We start from the raw sequence: 18,039 nt of genomic DNA, 5'->3' as shown, positions 1-18,039 counted from the left end.
CTTTCACCTTGGTCCGCTGCCCTTTGTTGCGCTTCACGTCTGGTTTTACAGGTTGCGTGGCTCAGTGACATCATCTCCATAATCCTATTTAAGATCCATTAGGACCCACACGTTTGTGTCTTAGGATTGAGATTCAAGACTTAAAATTGGTGACTTCCACTTGTTCCGTACTGCTGCTCCCAAGATTCTTGAGTGTGCAACGACCCCACTCCCCACATGCTATACTGCCAGCTGCACAAACGCCTGGGGTTCGTGTACCCACCCGGACCTTGGGCGTAATGGGTCCACTTCACAAGGTGAGCCATACAGACTGACAAACAGCTCTCCTTATATACTTGTCTCACACTGGTAATGCCTCCTTTCATTTAAAACAAGTTATAGACGCGGATTCTCAGGGAGATTTATGTTTGGCCCATAGATCTTAACAGCTCATTCACATATTAAAAAACATGGATTTCTCTGTAAGGAGACATCAGGTCACAGCTATGAAGGTATCATTTTATTCAGCTTCCTGGAGGGTTCAGCTTAAGAAGGGTTAATCCTACTGACAGATTCCGTTCAAATTGCAGAATTATATATTACTCTGTAATGTCGGACGTTGTTTGTATATGTACCCCCAGAATTGTAAAGTGCTGCGGAATGTGTTAGTGCTATAGAAATAAAATTATTATTTTTTATTATTATTAAGCCAAACCAACTTTGATCAGCTGATCACTTTTCCAGAGAAGATGTTATGCAAGCATGTTTCTAAGTATATAGCAGGTGCTACTGTATTTTATATATGGAATTCATACATGTATTAGAACACTTTTTAGTAACAAATTACTACCTTTTTATCAGTCTTGGAAATATTTAGAGCATCTTCAGCATCTCTTGTCCAGATCATTTGAATTCCAAGAAGACCAATCTGTGCTGGGTACATGGCCTGGAAGTCATACAACTTGAAGCCAGAATCACTGATGGCTATGGACGCTTGTCTGATTATGGTGTGCAATGTCTTTTTTACTCCATTCAGGAGAAGTCCCAGCCATGTCTCCACATTTCCCTAAGGAAAAATATTACCACCAGTCAACAATGAGCGTTCATTTGTACGTATAAGCCCCAAATCATACATTTGGCGCCAAACTTCGCATGTTGCACAAAGTGGGGCAAGAATTGTACCAAAATACTACAGTACTCAAAATACACCTGGTGTAGATTGGAGTGGAGTTGCTGCAAATTTTGGCATTTTTTAAAAAAGTCACAATTGATAAACCAGACGAAAACATCTGCTATAATCCGCCCACAAAGAGGAAAGAAAAAAAAATAAAGGCCAGCACATATAATATAGACTTCAAAAAACTCGCAAATTGAATAATGAATGGGGTGCATCCAAAAAAAGGAGCAAAACACACAAAAACTAGACAAAAAAAAACAGGCACAAAAGATACTGATGAATCAGGGTCATAGTTCTAATACATCCAAAGTTGATCCATTGATGTGCATATGTTGTTGTTTTTGTTGCACAATTTACAGATTTATTGTTCTAGTTAGTGGTGTAACTTGAGTCCTATGGGACGCAATGCAAAATTTGGACCGAGGCCTCCACATACATATTGGTCAGATGTATGGGCCCCTGTAATAATGTCCTCCTTTCTGGCCACTATTCTGTAATAATGTCTCCTGTCCTGCCTCCCATCCTATAATAATGTCCCCCCATCCAAGGCTCCTTCCTGCAATAATGTTGCTCATCCTGGGCCCTCGCTGTAAAAATGTTCCCCAACACATTTAAAAAATAAATAAAAGATTCTTCTAAAGTGTCCTCACTTCCAGAGCAGCGTCCTCTATCTTTCTCCATAGCCAACACTAAGGGCGGGCAACACATGGCAGGAATGTTATGTGCTGCCCATGACATGCCCTCTGATGTCAGCTGCCGGCCTCTGATTGGCCGACGGCTGGTATATCGATAGCAGTAGAGATTGTGCTGCAGCTGGTGACTCTCTGCACCGCAATACATTTTCAGCTGAGTGTGTGTCCATTTCAGCTGAAAATTAAGCTGGTGAGCCCCCTTACTCCAAAACTGTTCTGGTCATCATATGAAGAATTTATGGAGACATCAGATTTTGTACCAATATTTAGCTCTGACAAAATTTTCCAATGGATTCTGCGGAAATATTTTGACCCAGCCTTACCTGAGCATTCACAGGTTCAATCAAGTTTACTCTTTCTCCTTCTTGGGATTCAAAATACAAAATCTGATCATAGTTCTTCTCATGAAACCCAACTCTATTGACATTGTCAAATAAACTTAGAAGATGAGCCTGAAAAAGCAAAAAAATAAAAAATCATACATGAAAAAAACCTTTAACATTTTCATCAAATGGCACCATGGTGTCACCATAAAAGTTCTATCTTGGCAAAAAGCAAAGATATAATGTGACGCCTCTACTCAGAAAACCCGTGTTTTACCCTGGGTGTTGGGGGACTCGGTGTCGGGCCCTGCGTTGAAGAGATGGGATGCAGCCGTGGCCCGGGCCCGACCCGTGCTCAGGGCCGTCAAATTAGAAAGAGATGGTGTGGGCTATTCCGGGTTGAGTGGCTGATTATCGACTACGCCACCTGTGGTGTCTGGTGAAGGGCCACCAGCGCCGCTACAGTCCGCTGAGGCCTGGTGTCATGGCGGCTAAAGTTCTCACTGCTCCCCACAGGCGGAGCAAAGCCTCAGAGCAGGCAAGACAGGATGAAGGGGGGTAGCAGTAGCGCGGGGAGTAAGGGCACTGCGTCGCGTGGTATGGCGCGTAATGAACAGTCCGGAGGCCATAGGGGTGAACTTCCAAGGCTTTACTCACTCAGAGATGTTAGCGGGAAGGCGACTCCCTGCTCCTCGCAGAGTCCTGCGGCCACCAGGAACGGGGGTCCGACTACCTCCGAGGAAGTCCAGTGTTTGGTAGCGACCCTACACCAGAGTGTTCCTGCACTACAGACTTCACCCTTTCCCGTCTGTGCGTGTGTAGATAGGCCGGGTCTCCCTCTGAGCTCCTCTCAGGTGTAGGGGTCGGGTGGCAATTCCTCTCCATCCGACGCCCGGTGGGATCCTCAGGGCCTAACTGGGCCTTCCCGTCCTGGACGTAGAGTACAAGGTCAGGTGTCGGGGGCCGGTACCCCTCTTGCAGCCGGAATCCCTCTGAATAGATCAGGTAGGCGAGGACAGGTGGTGTGCTCCGCTCCGTCTGCATCCTCCCCAGGACCCATTTGCTAGGGAACCACACTCTAAAGCTCCCGGGCCTTCTTGATCCTGGTCCTCGGCCGGGTTGAGACATTCCTTGTCTGCAACCTACCTCTCGTCCCAAAGATCGGGGTACGCGGGCTGTGTCCCATGCCGGTGCAGGCCCACACAGGATCTGCGCTCCCGGAGGGAAGTCACATTACACACAGTATTTTGACAGCACAGTGACAGCCGACAGACTAGCAAAGGCTAGACCAAAAAGAACCAGCAGAAAAGACAGGACAGAAGGACCAAGATCAAAGATGGCATTCTATTAAATATCAAAACTAAAAGTGTCACTATCTAGTTGTTCCTCCACCCACACCCACTAACTGGTTCCTACCACTTTGTGTTCCCCAGTTTCCCTGTAATCAGGGGAGCAGCACCTTGTGCCTCCTAGCTCCCTCTGGTGGAGAAGTGTGGTGTTGGATGCAAAAGGCTAGGTCACAACCATCACACTGGCCTTACCTCAGAGGAGGAACAGCACACTCCATTGAAGAAGTGCAGCATTCCTGTGGCGGTCGAACCCTCAGGGGCGCCACAATAACATAGCAAAGAATTCATCAAACAGAAGGAATTGACATGTTCACTTCCATCATATTTCCACACAAGGAAATTACTACTCATTGTGGGATAGTGTGTGGATAAAAGCATATTGTAACTTCTTGCCATTATAGGCCAGTTTTGGATCCCGTTACAGCACATTGCACTGATCAACCTAATAAGAATAGATCTATTTTGATTACTGTGGTTTTGGACTAATACAGCTTTTGTTTTACTATTTATTTTCTATATAAAAATGAAAAATAGACATATGGGGTGATATACACGTTGACTAATTGACCAGTATCATATATGTTAAAGGCTTTGAATTGATCACAACAATCCTTTTAGAATCTACTGGAAAACTGAAATAAAATAATATGTTGTTCCAAGAATTAAAATAATAATAAAAAAAAAAAAACTAGAAATTGTATTTTTCAGATGTGTTAAAGAGAAAGTAATGACAATTGCTGATAGAGCATGAGTTTACCTGAATGGTATGTGAATCAGATGCTTGTCCAAGTATCTCCAGAAGGGCAGGATCAGAAACAAAGAAAAACCGGGGGAATACTAAGCGCTTCTTTTCCAGATATCCAGTAAGGGACTTTTGGCACATCTCCAGCTGTTCCAATAAATGTGGTAACAATTGTGCCAATGTTTCATCGCCAACACAGCATTGGACTATGTTGGGGGTCTCATGAGCCCTCTGCATGATTTTCTGCCAAGACTTGTCAATGTTCTGGAACCTCTTGGCTTCCTGAGAATAGAATGTCACAATGTCAGTGACTTCTCAAGGTGATGTCATTTGTAATATTAGCAGATAATATACTGATGGACAGCTAATTAAAGTGACAGGTTGATTAAACATGAACATTTTAATTTTGTAACCTGCCAAGAAAATGACAATTAAGAGACTCGGTGATAGTAATGAGAAACACCTCTGCTTCCTCTAGATGTTTAAACATACCAGGAAAAGAGGATAGTGCCAAAACTGCTATGTTACTGCATCGCTAGCCGCAGATCAAATCTGTCCAGGACATCATCTGACCTGTTCCCAGAGGTGAAGTTTAATGCACATGAGCTAGTGCAAAGTCTACACATGCACCACCCCCTATCTGGACCGTAAGGTAAATTCATCTTGTATTACTTCATAGTATGCATTTATCTTATGCCATCACAACACTGCACTGTTACTTTATTCTATTATTCCCCTCCTATGAGTCAGGAGTCAGCTTTGCTTTAGGAATGAAGATCTGTCAATAAATTGTCTACACGCCTATAGCTACACATTGAATGTGCATGTTTCTCCTAGTGCTTTTTCCAAACTCAAAATATGTAAGCTACATAGGTAATCATGTTCCTAAGAAATCAGCCCTAGTGTCTCCGAACATTAAATTACATACATGTCATAAAGACGGAAGCTATTGCACTGTACTAAAATAATTAAAGGGATTCTGTCAGCAGTTTTTTGCTATTTAATCTGAGGGCAGCATGAGGTAGGGACTGAGACACTGATTTCAGCAATGTGTCCCTTATTAGGCTGTGTGCTGTTGTTTCAATACAATGAGTATTTTATCAGTAGGAGATTACCACTGTTGGACTAGGTATTTGCGTGCATCCTGGTCAATCTCCACCCCCACCTCTGATTAGCAGCTTACTGTCAATTTACAATGTATATAGAAAGCTGTGGTATGGGCAGGGTTAACTTTCTGAGATCTGCTACATGCTACCTACTTGATACATTGCTGGAATCAGGGTCTCGACCCCTATATTATGCTGCTCTCAGATGAGGTACCAAAAACCTGCTGACAGATTCTCTCTAATTAAAATAAGAGTAATTATTTGTATGATTTAATTAATGCTAATTAAATTGGTCATCCAGGATTAGAATAAGCTGGAATAAACTATAATACCAGATACCAGCAATGGACAGGAGTGATGCTGATTTTGAAAATATGTTAACTAGTCTCTGACAATCATAGATATAAAAAAAATGAAAATTATTTTCAGAATATTAAATTATTTCAGAATAATTTCAGTAATGGCGTGATGACCGAGAGTTAACATTTTGATAAAACTTAGACTATTCCTTTTTCCCTTTAAATGTCTCTTATTTTGACAGTATATTTCAGTTACAGATTTCTCGTCAATATCAAAAAGGCTTATTAAATTGCAAAGGTCAGGCACTATCCCAGTAGATTCAGATCCAGCCCTTTGGATAAACATATGAGCTTTGAAGAAAAAAAAACAAAGCTTGTACCAGAAGGCATGTCACCCTGATCTTACAGGACACTGCTGGATAAGTCAGGCCATTATAGCAAAATCAATCATGTGAGTCATGATATGAGCATGGATGTCAGAATCTGCTCCCTTTGCTGTACAAGGCGCATCCTCTCCAATGTCCATTTCAATATATTTACAGTCTCCGGCTAAAATAATACGGACACTGAGCAATATTCACATTGCTATATCGGTACACTTATTTTGGATAGCATGAATATTTTCTAAAGTAAGACACGCAACTCCTAATAACATGTTTTTACGAGAGGCCATTAAATGTTTCAGGTTTTAACATCTGTACATACAGATATATTATAGATACAGTAACCAAGGCAATGTACAGTGTATCTTGCCTGACAAACACTGGCACAAGGGACATCTAGCCTTTGTTCAGCATTGTGTCGTGGGATGTCCCTACCGAGAGAACATATGTGACCATGCCTACCATGGTATTTTTTTTTGCAGTCTTTTACCATTCTCCCCATGGGCTCTTCTACAGATCTATCAATTTACTGTCACCACACAGTCATTTTCTCTATTGATCCGCCTTCCCTCTTGCTTATAAATTGGTTTGCTTTTCAAGTGACGACAAGCCATTCAGCCATCCACAGAACCAGGGCTGCTGTTCGCTATACTGTACGTTACATTTATAATTTAGTAGTATGGCTTTCCGTGACAATTACAGGTATATATTGCTTTTAAGAAAAGAGTAGAGTAACTGTAGTTTACATTTTTATTTCATAAATCAGTAGCATACATGAAAATAAGCAACTTTGTATCTTATTTATTTATTTATTCTACTCACTTATATAGCCCCATTAATTCCACAGCACTTTACAGACATTATATCATCACTGTCGCTATTGGGGCTCACAATCTAGATTATCAGAAACATTTGCTTCTTTCTCTGCCATAATTCATCAGTCATTCAGTTCAGGCCATTGTACTTGTTTTGCTATACTTAGAAAGGACCATTTACCAAATGTTTCATGTTGAACTAGACACACAATGTAATAGAAAATGCTAAGCAGAATAAAACATTTATTTATTTCATTTCACCTCTCTGTTGTAGAGACATTAGCAATCAAAGAATTTGGCACCCAAACAGTTAATTTTTATTTAGTCCAAGTGTGCATTACCAGAGAGATTTCACTAGGGGCGTGTACTACTTCCTCTTTCTGATGCTGGTCAATCATAATCAGGCAACAACACACTAGGAAAAGAAGAACACGCCCCCACAATAGAATTGACAAACAGTCGGCTCTCCTCACTGGAGCACAGAAGACCTGAGTGTGATTTACTGACATTTTTCAGCTCTCATCTCTTCTAGCAACTCTCCTCTCAGACAGCTGCAAGCTCTGCCAATCATAAGCAGGCATCCACATACAAGGGGAAAAAGACAAAGCAATGGTGAAACGCGCGTCGGGTGTTTGGTGGCTGAGCTTACTACCTCATATGCTAAGGGTATTTAAACTTTGATTTATATTCTACTTTCACTTGCTGGGAAATACTTACCTTCTTCTTCTCTTGGATTTGTGTCTTTAACCAAATTATTTCTGTGTACTACATATTGAAGTGTGAAAAACCTTAACATTATAAAATTTATTGAGCAGATAGCTATATCTATATATGTATATATATTGTAGAACTGCCTTACATGTGCAATCACTACATTACTATTTATACATTGTACACAAAAGGCGCTGAATGAGATATAGTGACACAGTATTCAGTGTGTGTGTGTGTGTGGGGGGGGGCAGTACAGCAGGGTTGGCAGCTTTACACTTGCTTTGACAATGGTATATTTGGTCCTGCCAATAAAGCTCATTTGAATTTTAGAGGAGAGCTACTAGAAGTGTTTGTAGTGAGACTCAATTCTGCAGCACTGACCCTCCCCCCACACTGAATATCAGAGAAGAGAGCTGAAAACTGGCAGTTAATCACACTCAGCTCTGCTGTGCTCCAGCACATGTCATCACTCAGTAGTGAGTAGAGCAGGCTGTTTGCCATTGTTAATGTGGGGTGTGCTCTCCTTTCCACAGTGTGTGGTGCTTGCTTATGATTCGTCAGACTCAGAAAGAGGAAGAAGTGCACACCCCTAGTGAAATCTCTCTGGCAATACCCACTTGGATTTAAAAAAAAATGTTTAAATTATAAATACTTTTATAGCAAATATCTCTGCAAAATTGAGCTGCTGGGATTGCACACTATCATGATTCCCTGGTATTCCAGATGTGAGTGGGCAGTCAAGTGTCTGCATGTATGCAATTTGCATACTTGAAGACACATGGCAACTAGCCCCATTTGTCTTCTCTTCAAAGAAGTGAATTAAGATACCAGGTGAGAGTAGTCCGCACATGAACGCAGGTATGCAAATCGCATATATACGGTCACCTGACCACCCACTCGCCCCGAGATTACTGGGGAATCATAGAGTAACTGCAAACATTTGTCCCAAGCTTGGACATTCCCTTTAATTTAAGTATATTTGTAAATTCAATCTACTTCTACTTTAAACACACTAAACAATTAAATTTTTCCCCGATACCTCTTTTAAGGACGGACATCTATTTTGAGGTCCCATGGCTACTTATTCCAAAGAGTGCCTTAATCCTCTCAATAAAGTTAGTTGATCCATTTAGGTCACTGTATGATCACCTGAGGTGCAGTGTAGTTTTTCTTACTTCTTAATTCTTTGTAGCTATCTGATCTCTCATAATTCTCATTGGTTATTGGCCTAAAATGATACCCACCTGTGGAAGTTGTTTTGCAATATCCCCACCAACAAACACAGCTTCCAGGTAAATCCAGAGGTTCTGTACCGTGAGCCAGTTCTCAATAATTTCTGTGGTGTTGGACAGTTTTTGTACCCATTGCTGTATGGTTGGTTTAAATGGTGCATTATATCTGTTTAAAACACACATCAAATGTAAAAATCAATGTCATATTAAAGACTTTTGCATATAATACCATAATAGGGAAAAGAGAATTACAAAGTATTCATCTAGAGAACATTTCTTGACATAATAGTTGTAACCACAGAACTCTAAAATCTCCAGTGTCAAATTCTGTGACAAAAATCAAGTCATAATTAAAAAAAGTGTTATATATTTATTTTTTTTAGTTTGAGTTTTAAAAGAAATATATACACATAGCTACTTTTATCATAGGCCAGTAATTTTCTCTCTTTGGATTGGCAAGAAATAAGAGCAAATCCTACGAACTGCTTAGCAACATGCTAAGTTACAGACAGCTACATAAATGTAACAGCAAATTATAAAAAAAAATCTTTTCAGGTAGAAGAAAAATAATAGTTGGATTTGAAAGACTGAATGTCAGCACGTTTGTATCCATATATCCAAGCCCCTTCACAACATCGATCAGATATGTATATAGAAATCACAGGTGTCACACAGGTCTTGGCGTAAATGTCAGCGTGGGAATTTTCTCAGCTGGCAATATCTATGCCCATTGTTCAGTTGCTCTTAGAAATTTGAGCGCTTTACAATTTTTCTTTCTCTGTCTGTCTGCTTTGAAGTGACTTTTCTTTAATAGAATAGATCCACGTTTAAGACGTAACCTTTTAGTACTGGAAAAGTCTACAGCGTGTGATCTTATTTATCAGAAACGAAAGCCAACAAGTATAATACAGTAGATGGGAATTACATAGGAAAATATCTTGAAAACCCAAATTACAGCAGGAAAACTTTAGCAAATCATTAAGGAAACACTATAAGTATACCTATCTTGGGTGTTAAACACCGTGTAGGAGTGAGAACATCTAGACAATGTAGATCATTAGATACTACAGAATTTTAGCTATATACTGTCCTAAAATATGTTTCTCAAAGCCGAGGACTACTTTTTGCACTTTTATTTTTCCATCTGTTTATCACATTTCATGATAAAGCATGCTTGCCAACTTTTGGAAGAGTTGATGATGGAATAGGTAAAATATGGGGGAGACAAAACACATATTATACGTGCAGTACATATTTTGGCATCATTTGAAGATGTCCATACTCGTGAAATATTGTGTTATTACACTTGGGGCTATTCAATCTGAACATAACAACGAGGTATATGATTGGGTGTCATGTTCTCTTTACAGATAATTTCAAAAGGAAAATAAATTGGGAAACAATTTTGATCAGTTGTTGTTGAACACAGACTACTTATATTGTGCTCAAACCATCTACAATGGATACTTTTTGATACTGTAAGTAGATGTACCTTATATTTAATACAGGATTATTGGCGTTACAGTGGTCTAACCTAAAGTAATCATTAAGATTCTGTATCCCAGTGAAATGTCATCACTCACTGAAATGGAAATACCCTTAAAAGTAGTAAACTGATCAAATATTTATTTAAAGAGGACCTTTCAATAAATTGTTTATGTTGAACAGGACACACAATGTAATAGTGGTTGCAAAGTGGAATATTTTTTTTAAAATTTCACCTCTCCATTGCGGAGATATCAGCAATCAAAGTATTTGGCACCTAATGAGTTAATCTTTTTAAAAGTCCAAGTGAGTGTTATTAGACAGTTTTCACTGGGGTGTTTACTTTTTCTCCCTATATGAGTTGCCCAATCAGCAGTAAAAGAATACACCACCACCATAGTTTGTTCTTCATTGTGTGAGATGTATTGATAAAGATCTGATCTCCTGGTCTAACCTCCTGCTTGATTAGAAAGCACAGTTGAATGACTAACACCTTTCAGATAAGGTCCCTGTGAGGGTAGGGGCAGCACAGCTGCATTTAGCTGTGTAACATTACAAACCCTTCAATCAGCTGTCCTGCTCTCTTAGTACTGTCAGCTCTACTGTGCTGCCCCTTTTCCCACATTGCCATCTGTAGATGTGTCAATAATCACACTTATGTCTGTTGTTCATAAGTGCAACACATCTCTGGACAGGCAGTGGGAGAAGGGCATGACAGCAGAGCTGACAGTGGTAAGAAGGGAGGAGGGCTGATAGAAGAGTTTGCAACATGACACTACGCTGTGCTGCCACTCTCACAACAGGGAACTTATCTGAAAGGTGCTAGTCATCTGTGCTCTAATCTCCCAGCATTTTCCAATCATACATGAGGTTTGACTAAGAAATCAGAGCTGTATGCTTACATCTCGCACACTGAGAAATCTAAGCTATTGTGAAGAGGGGGGTGGGAGGAGTTGAGGCATTATCTGCTGTGTTGCTGCCTGCTTATAATTGGTCAGAATTATACAGGTACAAGAAGTACATGCCGCAACGAAAACTGATAACATACATTTGGACTTAAAGTTAACTCATTAGTTGCCAAATACTTTAGTGAAAGTCCTCTTTAACCATGTAAAAGCCAATATTGCTCAAATATATTTGCTTGCAAATAAAAATGTATTTCCACAGTCACAAAACGCCCAATCTTCTTATGAATAAGTGATGTAAACGTAAGGGGATAATCTCTCTTTTAAGAAGAAAAGGAACTTCCTAGTCAAGCTCCAAGACAAGTATAGCAAGCATGAGAATGGGCTTATGTTTTGGCCAGTACATGTAGCCTGTTTAATGAAAACATACACAGCAGTGAGTTAGAGAAAATATGTCAGCTACCTGTTACTCATTATAGAACCTAATACCATAAGACTATCTTCCATCAGCGCTATTTTCTCCGATGTGTCAGATCCCTTGAGTAGAAGTTCTCCTCTTGACTTGAACTGGGCAAAAGTAAATACATGGGCGCTCCATTCGTTGATGACATTCTTCAGCTTTGCTTCAATATCTTTCTCTTTGACTGCACTGATACATATGTCCTTTAACAAGAATAATGAAAGTCATCCAACTGCATTCCAAAAACTTCACAAAAGTTTGCTGTGTTATTTTCAAATTATACTACATTGACGTAGTGTCCCCATATGGGTGACTTGGCACTACATTCCACCAGTGGCCAATGAATCGCCATTGTATGCAGGTGCATATTTTTGGTAAGTATAGGTAGAGCTATTCTTCTACATTAGTACAACTCATTTTTTTACAAATTATACAGTACATAATTTAAAGGGATTGTCCAGTCTATGAAGAATGACTTCAGACTTTTCTTTCAGACTCGACGACTCCTTATAGACTCCATATTTGCAGATTCTTCAAGACAATCTACAGTGGCGTCTTTTTTATTCTCCTTTCTATTTCTTACGCCTTCATTTTTTTTCCTACTGATGCTTTCCTTTCTGAAGCCTATTGAAACTGTTCCTACAAGGTAAATGCACAAGTAAAGTGTAAAGATTTTTAATATTTTATGATTGCACGTTTGTGTAACTGATGCTATTTGCAAGTAGTTATCTTTTATATTATACTTTTGCAAAAAAAATCAATCATTCAGTTTAAAATGGAAATATGAAAATAAAGTCTACATTTATAGCTAATATTACTACTGGTTTTCTGAAAAAAAGATTGAGTGTTTCTTAAGGTACAGACACATCTAATAATGTGACATAAATGAGTGTTCCTACAAGGTAAGTGCGCAATTACAGTGTAAAGACTTTTAATATTTTATGATTCCATGTTAGTGGAACTGATGCTATTTGCAAGTAGCTGTTTTTTTATATTCAACTTTTGTACTTTTGAGAAAAAAAAAACATTCAATTTAAAAAGAAAACACGGAATCAAACTATTTTCATAGCTAATGTTACTGCTGGTTTTCTAGAATAATACAGGAATGTTTCTTAAGGCATAGACATAAATGACAACTATCTAATAGTAATGTTGTACTATAATTGGGAAGGCCATACTTAGAGCATGGGGTTTAATGGCAGCTATTAGTCATTTTAATAATTCATATTGCATTAAGTGGGTGGATGAAATACCAGCACATAAATATGCTCATAAAGAAGTATACATGAGAAACTGCATATAGATTCACTGCATATACATATTGCATGGCACATAGAAAAAAAAAAGTTCCCCTTAATTGGAACATGACACACCAAAGAAATAAGAAGAAAAAGAAAATCGACAATGCATGATTTAAATCAAATCATTGCTTTTTATTATTATTTACTTTACAGTCTTCAGCTCGATCTCGAGCCATGGTGACTTGATGGATGAATGCTCTGTAGGAAGATCAATCTTGTGCAAGCCTAGATAGATCCACAAGGGTTTTTTCTGCAGTTAACTTGATTGTATCAAGCCATCAGGTTGCTGGTCTTCCTCTTCACCTTGTTCCTTCTATTCTTCCAACCATGATGTCCTTCTCCAGTAATTGCTCTCTTCATGTGATGTGTCCAAAGTAGGCAAGTCTTAGCATGGTGATCCTCGCTTCGAGTGACATGTCTGGCTTGATTTGTTCTAAAATTAATTTGTTTGCTCTTCTTGCCATCCAGCACCACATTTCGAAGGAGTTGATTCTTCTGTTGTCTTGTTTCTTTATCATACAGGTTTTGCATCCATGTTACTACAGAAAAGACCAGACTGTGTACGAGCCATGTCTTCATCACCAGTGAAATGTTCCTCGATTTGAAGACCTTGTCCAGTGACTTCAATGTTGATTTGTCCACAGCTCTTCTCCTATTGACTTCTGGTGTCGTAACTGCATTTTGAATGATCACTGATCAGAGTAGGTTGAAGTCCTTTACAACTTCCAGTTCGTCGCCATCCATCTCAAATGTATCTCAGTCATACCTGGCAGTAGTCAATATATTTGTCTTCTTTGTATTGAGTAGGAGTCCCATGTTCGAGCTTTCCATCTTGCCACTCTGTAATAAGTCCTTCATTTCATCTACGCTTGTTGCTATCAATTTTGTATTGTCTGCGTATTTAATATTGTTGATGATTCGTCCAACAATTTTGATTTCATCTTCTTTTTTGGCAAGTCCAGCCTTCCTGAAAATAGCTTCTGCATATAAATTGAAGAGAAATGGTGACAGGATGCAGCCTTGTCTGACTCCTCGCTCTACTTTGAACCATGCCGTGTCGGACTGTTGCTTCTTGGTCGATGTAAATGTTTCTAATGAGGCTGCTCAGACGGTTCGGCACACCCATATCCTCATGGTATTCCAAAGTTTCTGGTGATCAACACAGTCGAAGGCTTTGCTGTAGTAGATGAAGCAAAAACAGATCTCCTTGTTGTATTCTTTGGCCTTTTCCATTAGCCATCTAATATTAGCAGTTAGCAATTACATCTCTGGTTATTGCCTCTATAAAACTTTTTCTTATACTTCTTGTAACTTCCCGCTTAAAAACTAAAAACTGAAAATGTTTACTTGATGAAATATGACATGAAAATGTTTTTCCATCTTTTTAAAGTACATGGAAAAATTAAGAATACAACAATTCATCACGAAACTCAGAAAGCCAGATTTAGCACATGCTAAAATACAATAAAGTTTTGACAGAATCATAGGATATATAGGTATGAAAGCATGTATTAATCTGTTGAAGAAAGCATATCTTCAGCGGACATTCAGAGTTGAACCAAGGACCTCTTGATCTGCAGTCAAATGCTCTGCCACTGAGCTATCTAATAATAACTGACCAATACATCAGTAACTAAATTTAGGTCGAGGTAATTTATGCTGATGGTAAAATTTATATGAAATGGAATTATTATGCATCAAACAAAAGTAGGGTCTGTGCGGTCCTTATGATCTGTAGGAATTTGACTTTTGAAACCACACCAATCTAGAAAAATATAAAGAACACAGTGTTGGGGTAGCACTGTGTACCCTCCACAAGAGAATGGGTACCTGTGAGCACTTCTATTCAGAAATAAAACAGTACCATATTCCCTCCTTTCTTAGAAGTTAAACTCCCACTATTCATGAAGTGATGCCATATCCTAGTAATGAGCAATTTACAATATGAGAATAATTCTTTTACACACATGGACTAAATGCTACCTTTCTGTTGAAGTAAAAAAAAACAAAAATGGTCACTGAAATAACTTGAAACTTACAAAAGTAATTTACAATTTAAATTTACTGAATATCAACTAATAAAATCAAACATTTATTTTAAATTGTGGATCAAAAGCAAAAAAAAAACTAACGAAAATGTCCTGGACAAAAATGATGGTAACTTTAGAAAAGATTGAAAATAATTTGACCATAGGGACATGTGAAACTAAGGTGTGTCCTGTAATTAACATTACAGGTGTCTACAAACTTTTATTCCATCAATCTGACTATTTGAAGAGTGAAAAGTAGTCACTGTGTTGTTTGGTATCATGGTATGTACTACACAAAACATGGACTAAAGAAAACTAATTAGAGAGTTGTCTCAGGAGATTAGAAAGAAAATTCTAAACAAATTATTTATATACAAATAAAGGTACAGGCTATAAGACCATCTCCAAAAAGCTTGATGTTTCTTTTACTACAGTTGCACATATAATTCAGAAGTTTAAGGTTTATAGGACGTGCCTGGACCTCCCTGGACATGGCTGCAAGAGTAAAATTGATGACACATTGAAGAGACGAATAATATGAATGGTAACCAAAGACCTCACAACAACTTCCAAAGATATTAGCAGTGAACTCCAAGGTCAAGGTACATCAGTGTCAGATTGCATCATTTGTCGCTGGCTTGGCCAAAGTGGACTTCATGCAAAATGGCCAAGGGGGAAACCACTGTTGAAGGCAAATCATAAAAAGCAAGACTGGAATTTTCCAAAATGCACATTGACAGGCCATAAAGCTTCAGGGAAAATGCTCTTTGGGCAGATGAGACAAAACTGGAGCTTTTTGACACGTCATATCAGCTCTATAAGCACAGACACAAAAATGAAGCATCCAAAAAAATGAATATTGTATCTACTGTGGAACATTGATAAGGTTATGTTTTGGGACTGCTTTGCTTTGGTGTCTTGAATCTGTGCAGGGTACAATGAAATCTCAAGATTATCATGGGATTCTGGTGTGAAATGTGCTGCCCAGTATCAGAAAGTTAGGTCTGAGTTGCAGGCCATGGGTACTCCAACAGAATAATGACCCAAAACACACAGCTAAAAACATCCAAGAATGGCTAAGAGCAAAGCATTGGACAAGACTGAATTGGTCTGCTGTCAACTCTGATCTAAATTCTATTGACCATCTGTGGAGGGAGCTGAAACATGGAGTCTGGAGAAGGCAACCTTTACACCTGAGACAGCTGCAGCAGTTTTCTCAAAGGAGTGGGCCAAAATACCTGTGGACAGGAGCAGAAGTCTCATTGAGAGTTATAGAAATTGATTGTTTTCAGTGATTGACTCAAAAGGTTGTGCAACAAAATGCCAAGTTAAGGGTACCATAATCACTGTCCAGGCCATTATCATTAGGGGTTTTTTTTATGTTGAACCAAAATACAAAAGCAATGTCTGATTTTCATTGGATTGATTTTCAGTACATTTAAATTGAAAATTGCTTTTGTCAGTTTGAAATTATTTCAGTGACCATTGTGGGTTTTTCTTCTTTTAACAGACTGTAAGTTAAAGTCTGTAAGTCTTTAACCCAGTAGTACATTATATACTCTACTCATCAAATATCTTTCCTTAAAAGTAGATTTTGCTGAATAATCAATCAATCTAGTGTAGGCAGAAATACATAATAGTCTCAGCTTAGCTTGTGTTAGCAGAATTATTTGTGTACAAACACATTTCCTAAAACACCACAATTTATTTCTTTGTTAATAGTTGTTAGGCACAATGACATGCTGATAGGTAGGCTCAATAAATCTAAAAATTAGAGAATGATAAAAACAACAGAAACCATATAATTTGGCCAACAAAAGATTAAGTGCCAAGTCCACTGCCAAGGAACCAATAAACAGTATTGTGCTCTAGCAGTAAATTGTCTTCCGACAATTCCTTTTAGTGGAAATCATGTCATAAATTGGCTGCAGTGATTGCCTAGGGACTGTTTATTCATTCATTTATAGTAAATAATTGCAAAACACTATTTATTTGCTGACAAGCTACTACTAGATGGTAGACAAAAAGCTTTAGATTGGGTGGTAGTATTTGAAGTGTTTTACTGAATGTGTACCCAAAGACTTAGCATATTGATTCAAGTTCATTTTTGTTCACCCATGAAATATTTATTTGCAGCCAGGATGGTATGTTAAAATTTATCTTTTAGTACCCTACCAACAATGCAATTAGTTTGGCAACCAGACACACAGTCGGCAAAAAACATGGACGTGTGAACAGCTCAATATATTGTAATGGGCACAAGTTCCGGCCATGAAAAACAGACGTCTGACCTACAACACCTGCCAGGCTCAACATAATAGGTATTTAATGATGTACCATAAAAGCCCAAAAATTGGGCCTCATGAATTAAAACTAAAAATGAGCAAGTGTTATTACCACCACAGTCAAACAGAATTCAGATTTCATTCTGTATACATGACTGTGAATATGGTCACTGACACTGCCATCACGGGTCCAATTCTTCTTGGATACACACAACATGCAATGCTGTTCGGTCATATTGTGAAAGACTAGAACATTTTTATTGTTACAGATTCTTCTAATTATATGTTTGATACATTCAAGTCACAGCCATCACGTAATTTATTTTAAGTGCACAAGGCTATTTGCATGGCTAATTGAAGCAGAAAAAAATGAGTATGCTGTACTTAAGAAGACAAGCTACGCAGCATACACACAAATGAAGGGCTCCGGTGCTGATGTACTCTCATTTGTTTTATATAAATATTCATACAACAATTACATCTCCGCATGCTTCCATTTACAGATAGCTATAGTTCACCTCCCTCAGAAAAAAACTCATTGATATTGAAGAGGAAATGCCACCTGCAGATCAGACTGCTTCTCCAAACCTACACAAATTTGTGGGTCCCCAGATTCAAAGACTGATCATTTTATCTTTTTCAAGCTTGTTTGCATGTTATGATATCCACTGGTACCTATTGACAGTGAGGGGAGTAAAGATCGCTGTCACATGAGGTGCCACCAGGCCCGTAAAGGAGGGAGGCTCACCAGGGCCAGCGCTATTT

General features: G+C 38.7%; 1 protein-coding gene across 1 annotated transcript in view; it reads right to left on the bottom strand.

Moving 5' to 3' along the window:
- LOC141265457 (dynein axonemal heavy chain 5-like) overlaps positions 1–18,039 on the bottom strand; it is a 526,560-nt gene that overhangs the window by 289,960 nt on the left and 218,561 nt on the right. The window contains exons 35-39 of the mRNA XM_073678599.1: positions 11,662–11,861; positions 8,821–8,974; positions 4,278–4,544; positions 2,172–2,300; positions 830–1,045 (exon numbers count right to left, since the gene is read on the bottom strand). Of these exons, the coding sequence (XP_073534700.1) occupies positions 830–1,045; positions 2,172–2,300; positions 4,278–4,544; positions 8,821–8,974; positions 11,662–11,861 (966 nt within the window). The remainder of the gene's footprint in view (positions 1–829; positions 1,046–2,171; positions 2,301–4,277; positions 4,545–8,820; positions 8,975–11,661; positions 11,862–18,039) is intronic.

Source organism: Phyllobates terribilis, unplaced genomic scaffold, assembly GCF_046119375.1.
Source record: "Phyllobates terribilis strain yellow unplaced genomic scaffold, ASM4611937v1 Scaffold_4__5_contigs__length_816908805, whole genome shotgun sequence".
In the NCBI taxonomy this organism is placed as follows: Eukaryota; Metazoa; Chordata; class Amphibia; order Anura; family Dendrobatidae; genus Phyllobates; species Phyllobates terribilis.
This window is presented reverse-complemented; position numbering and strand designations above follow the sequence as displayed.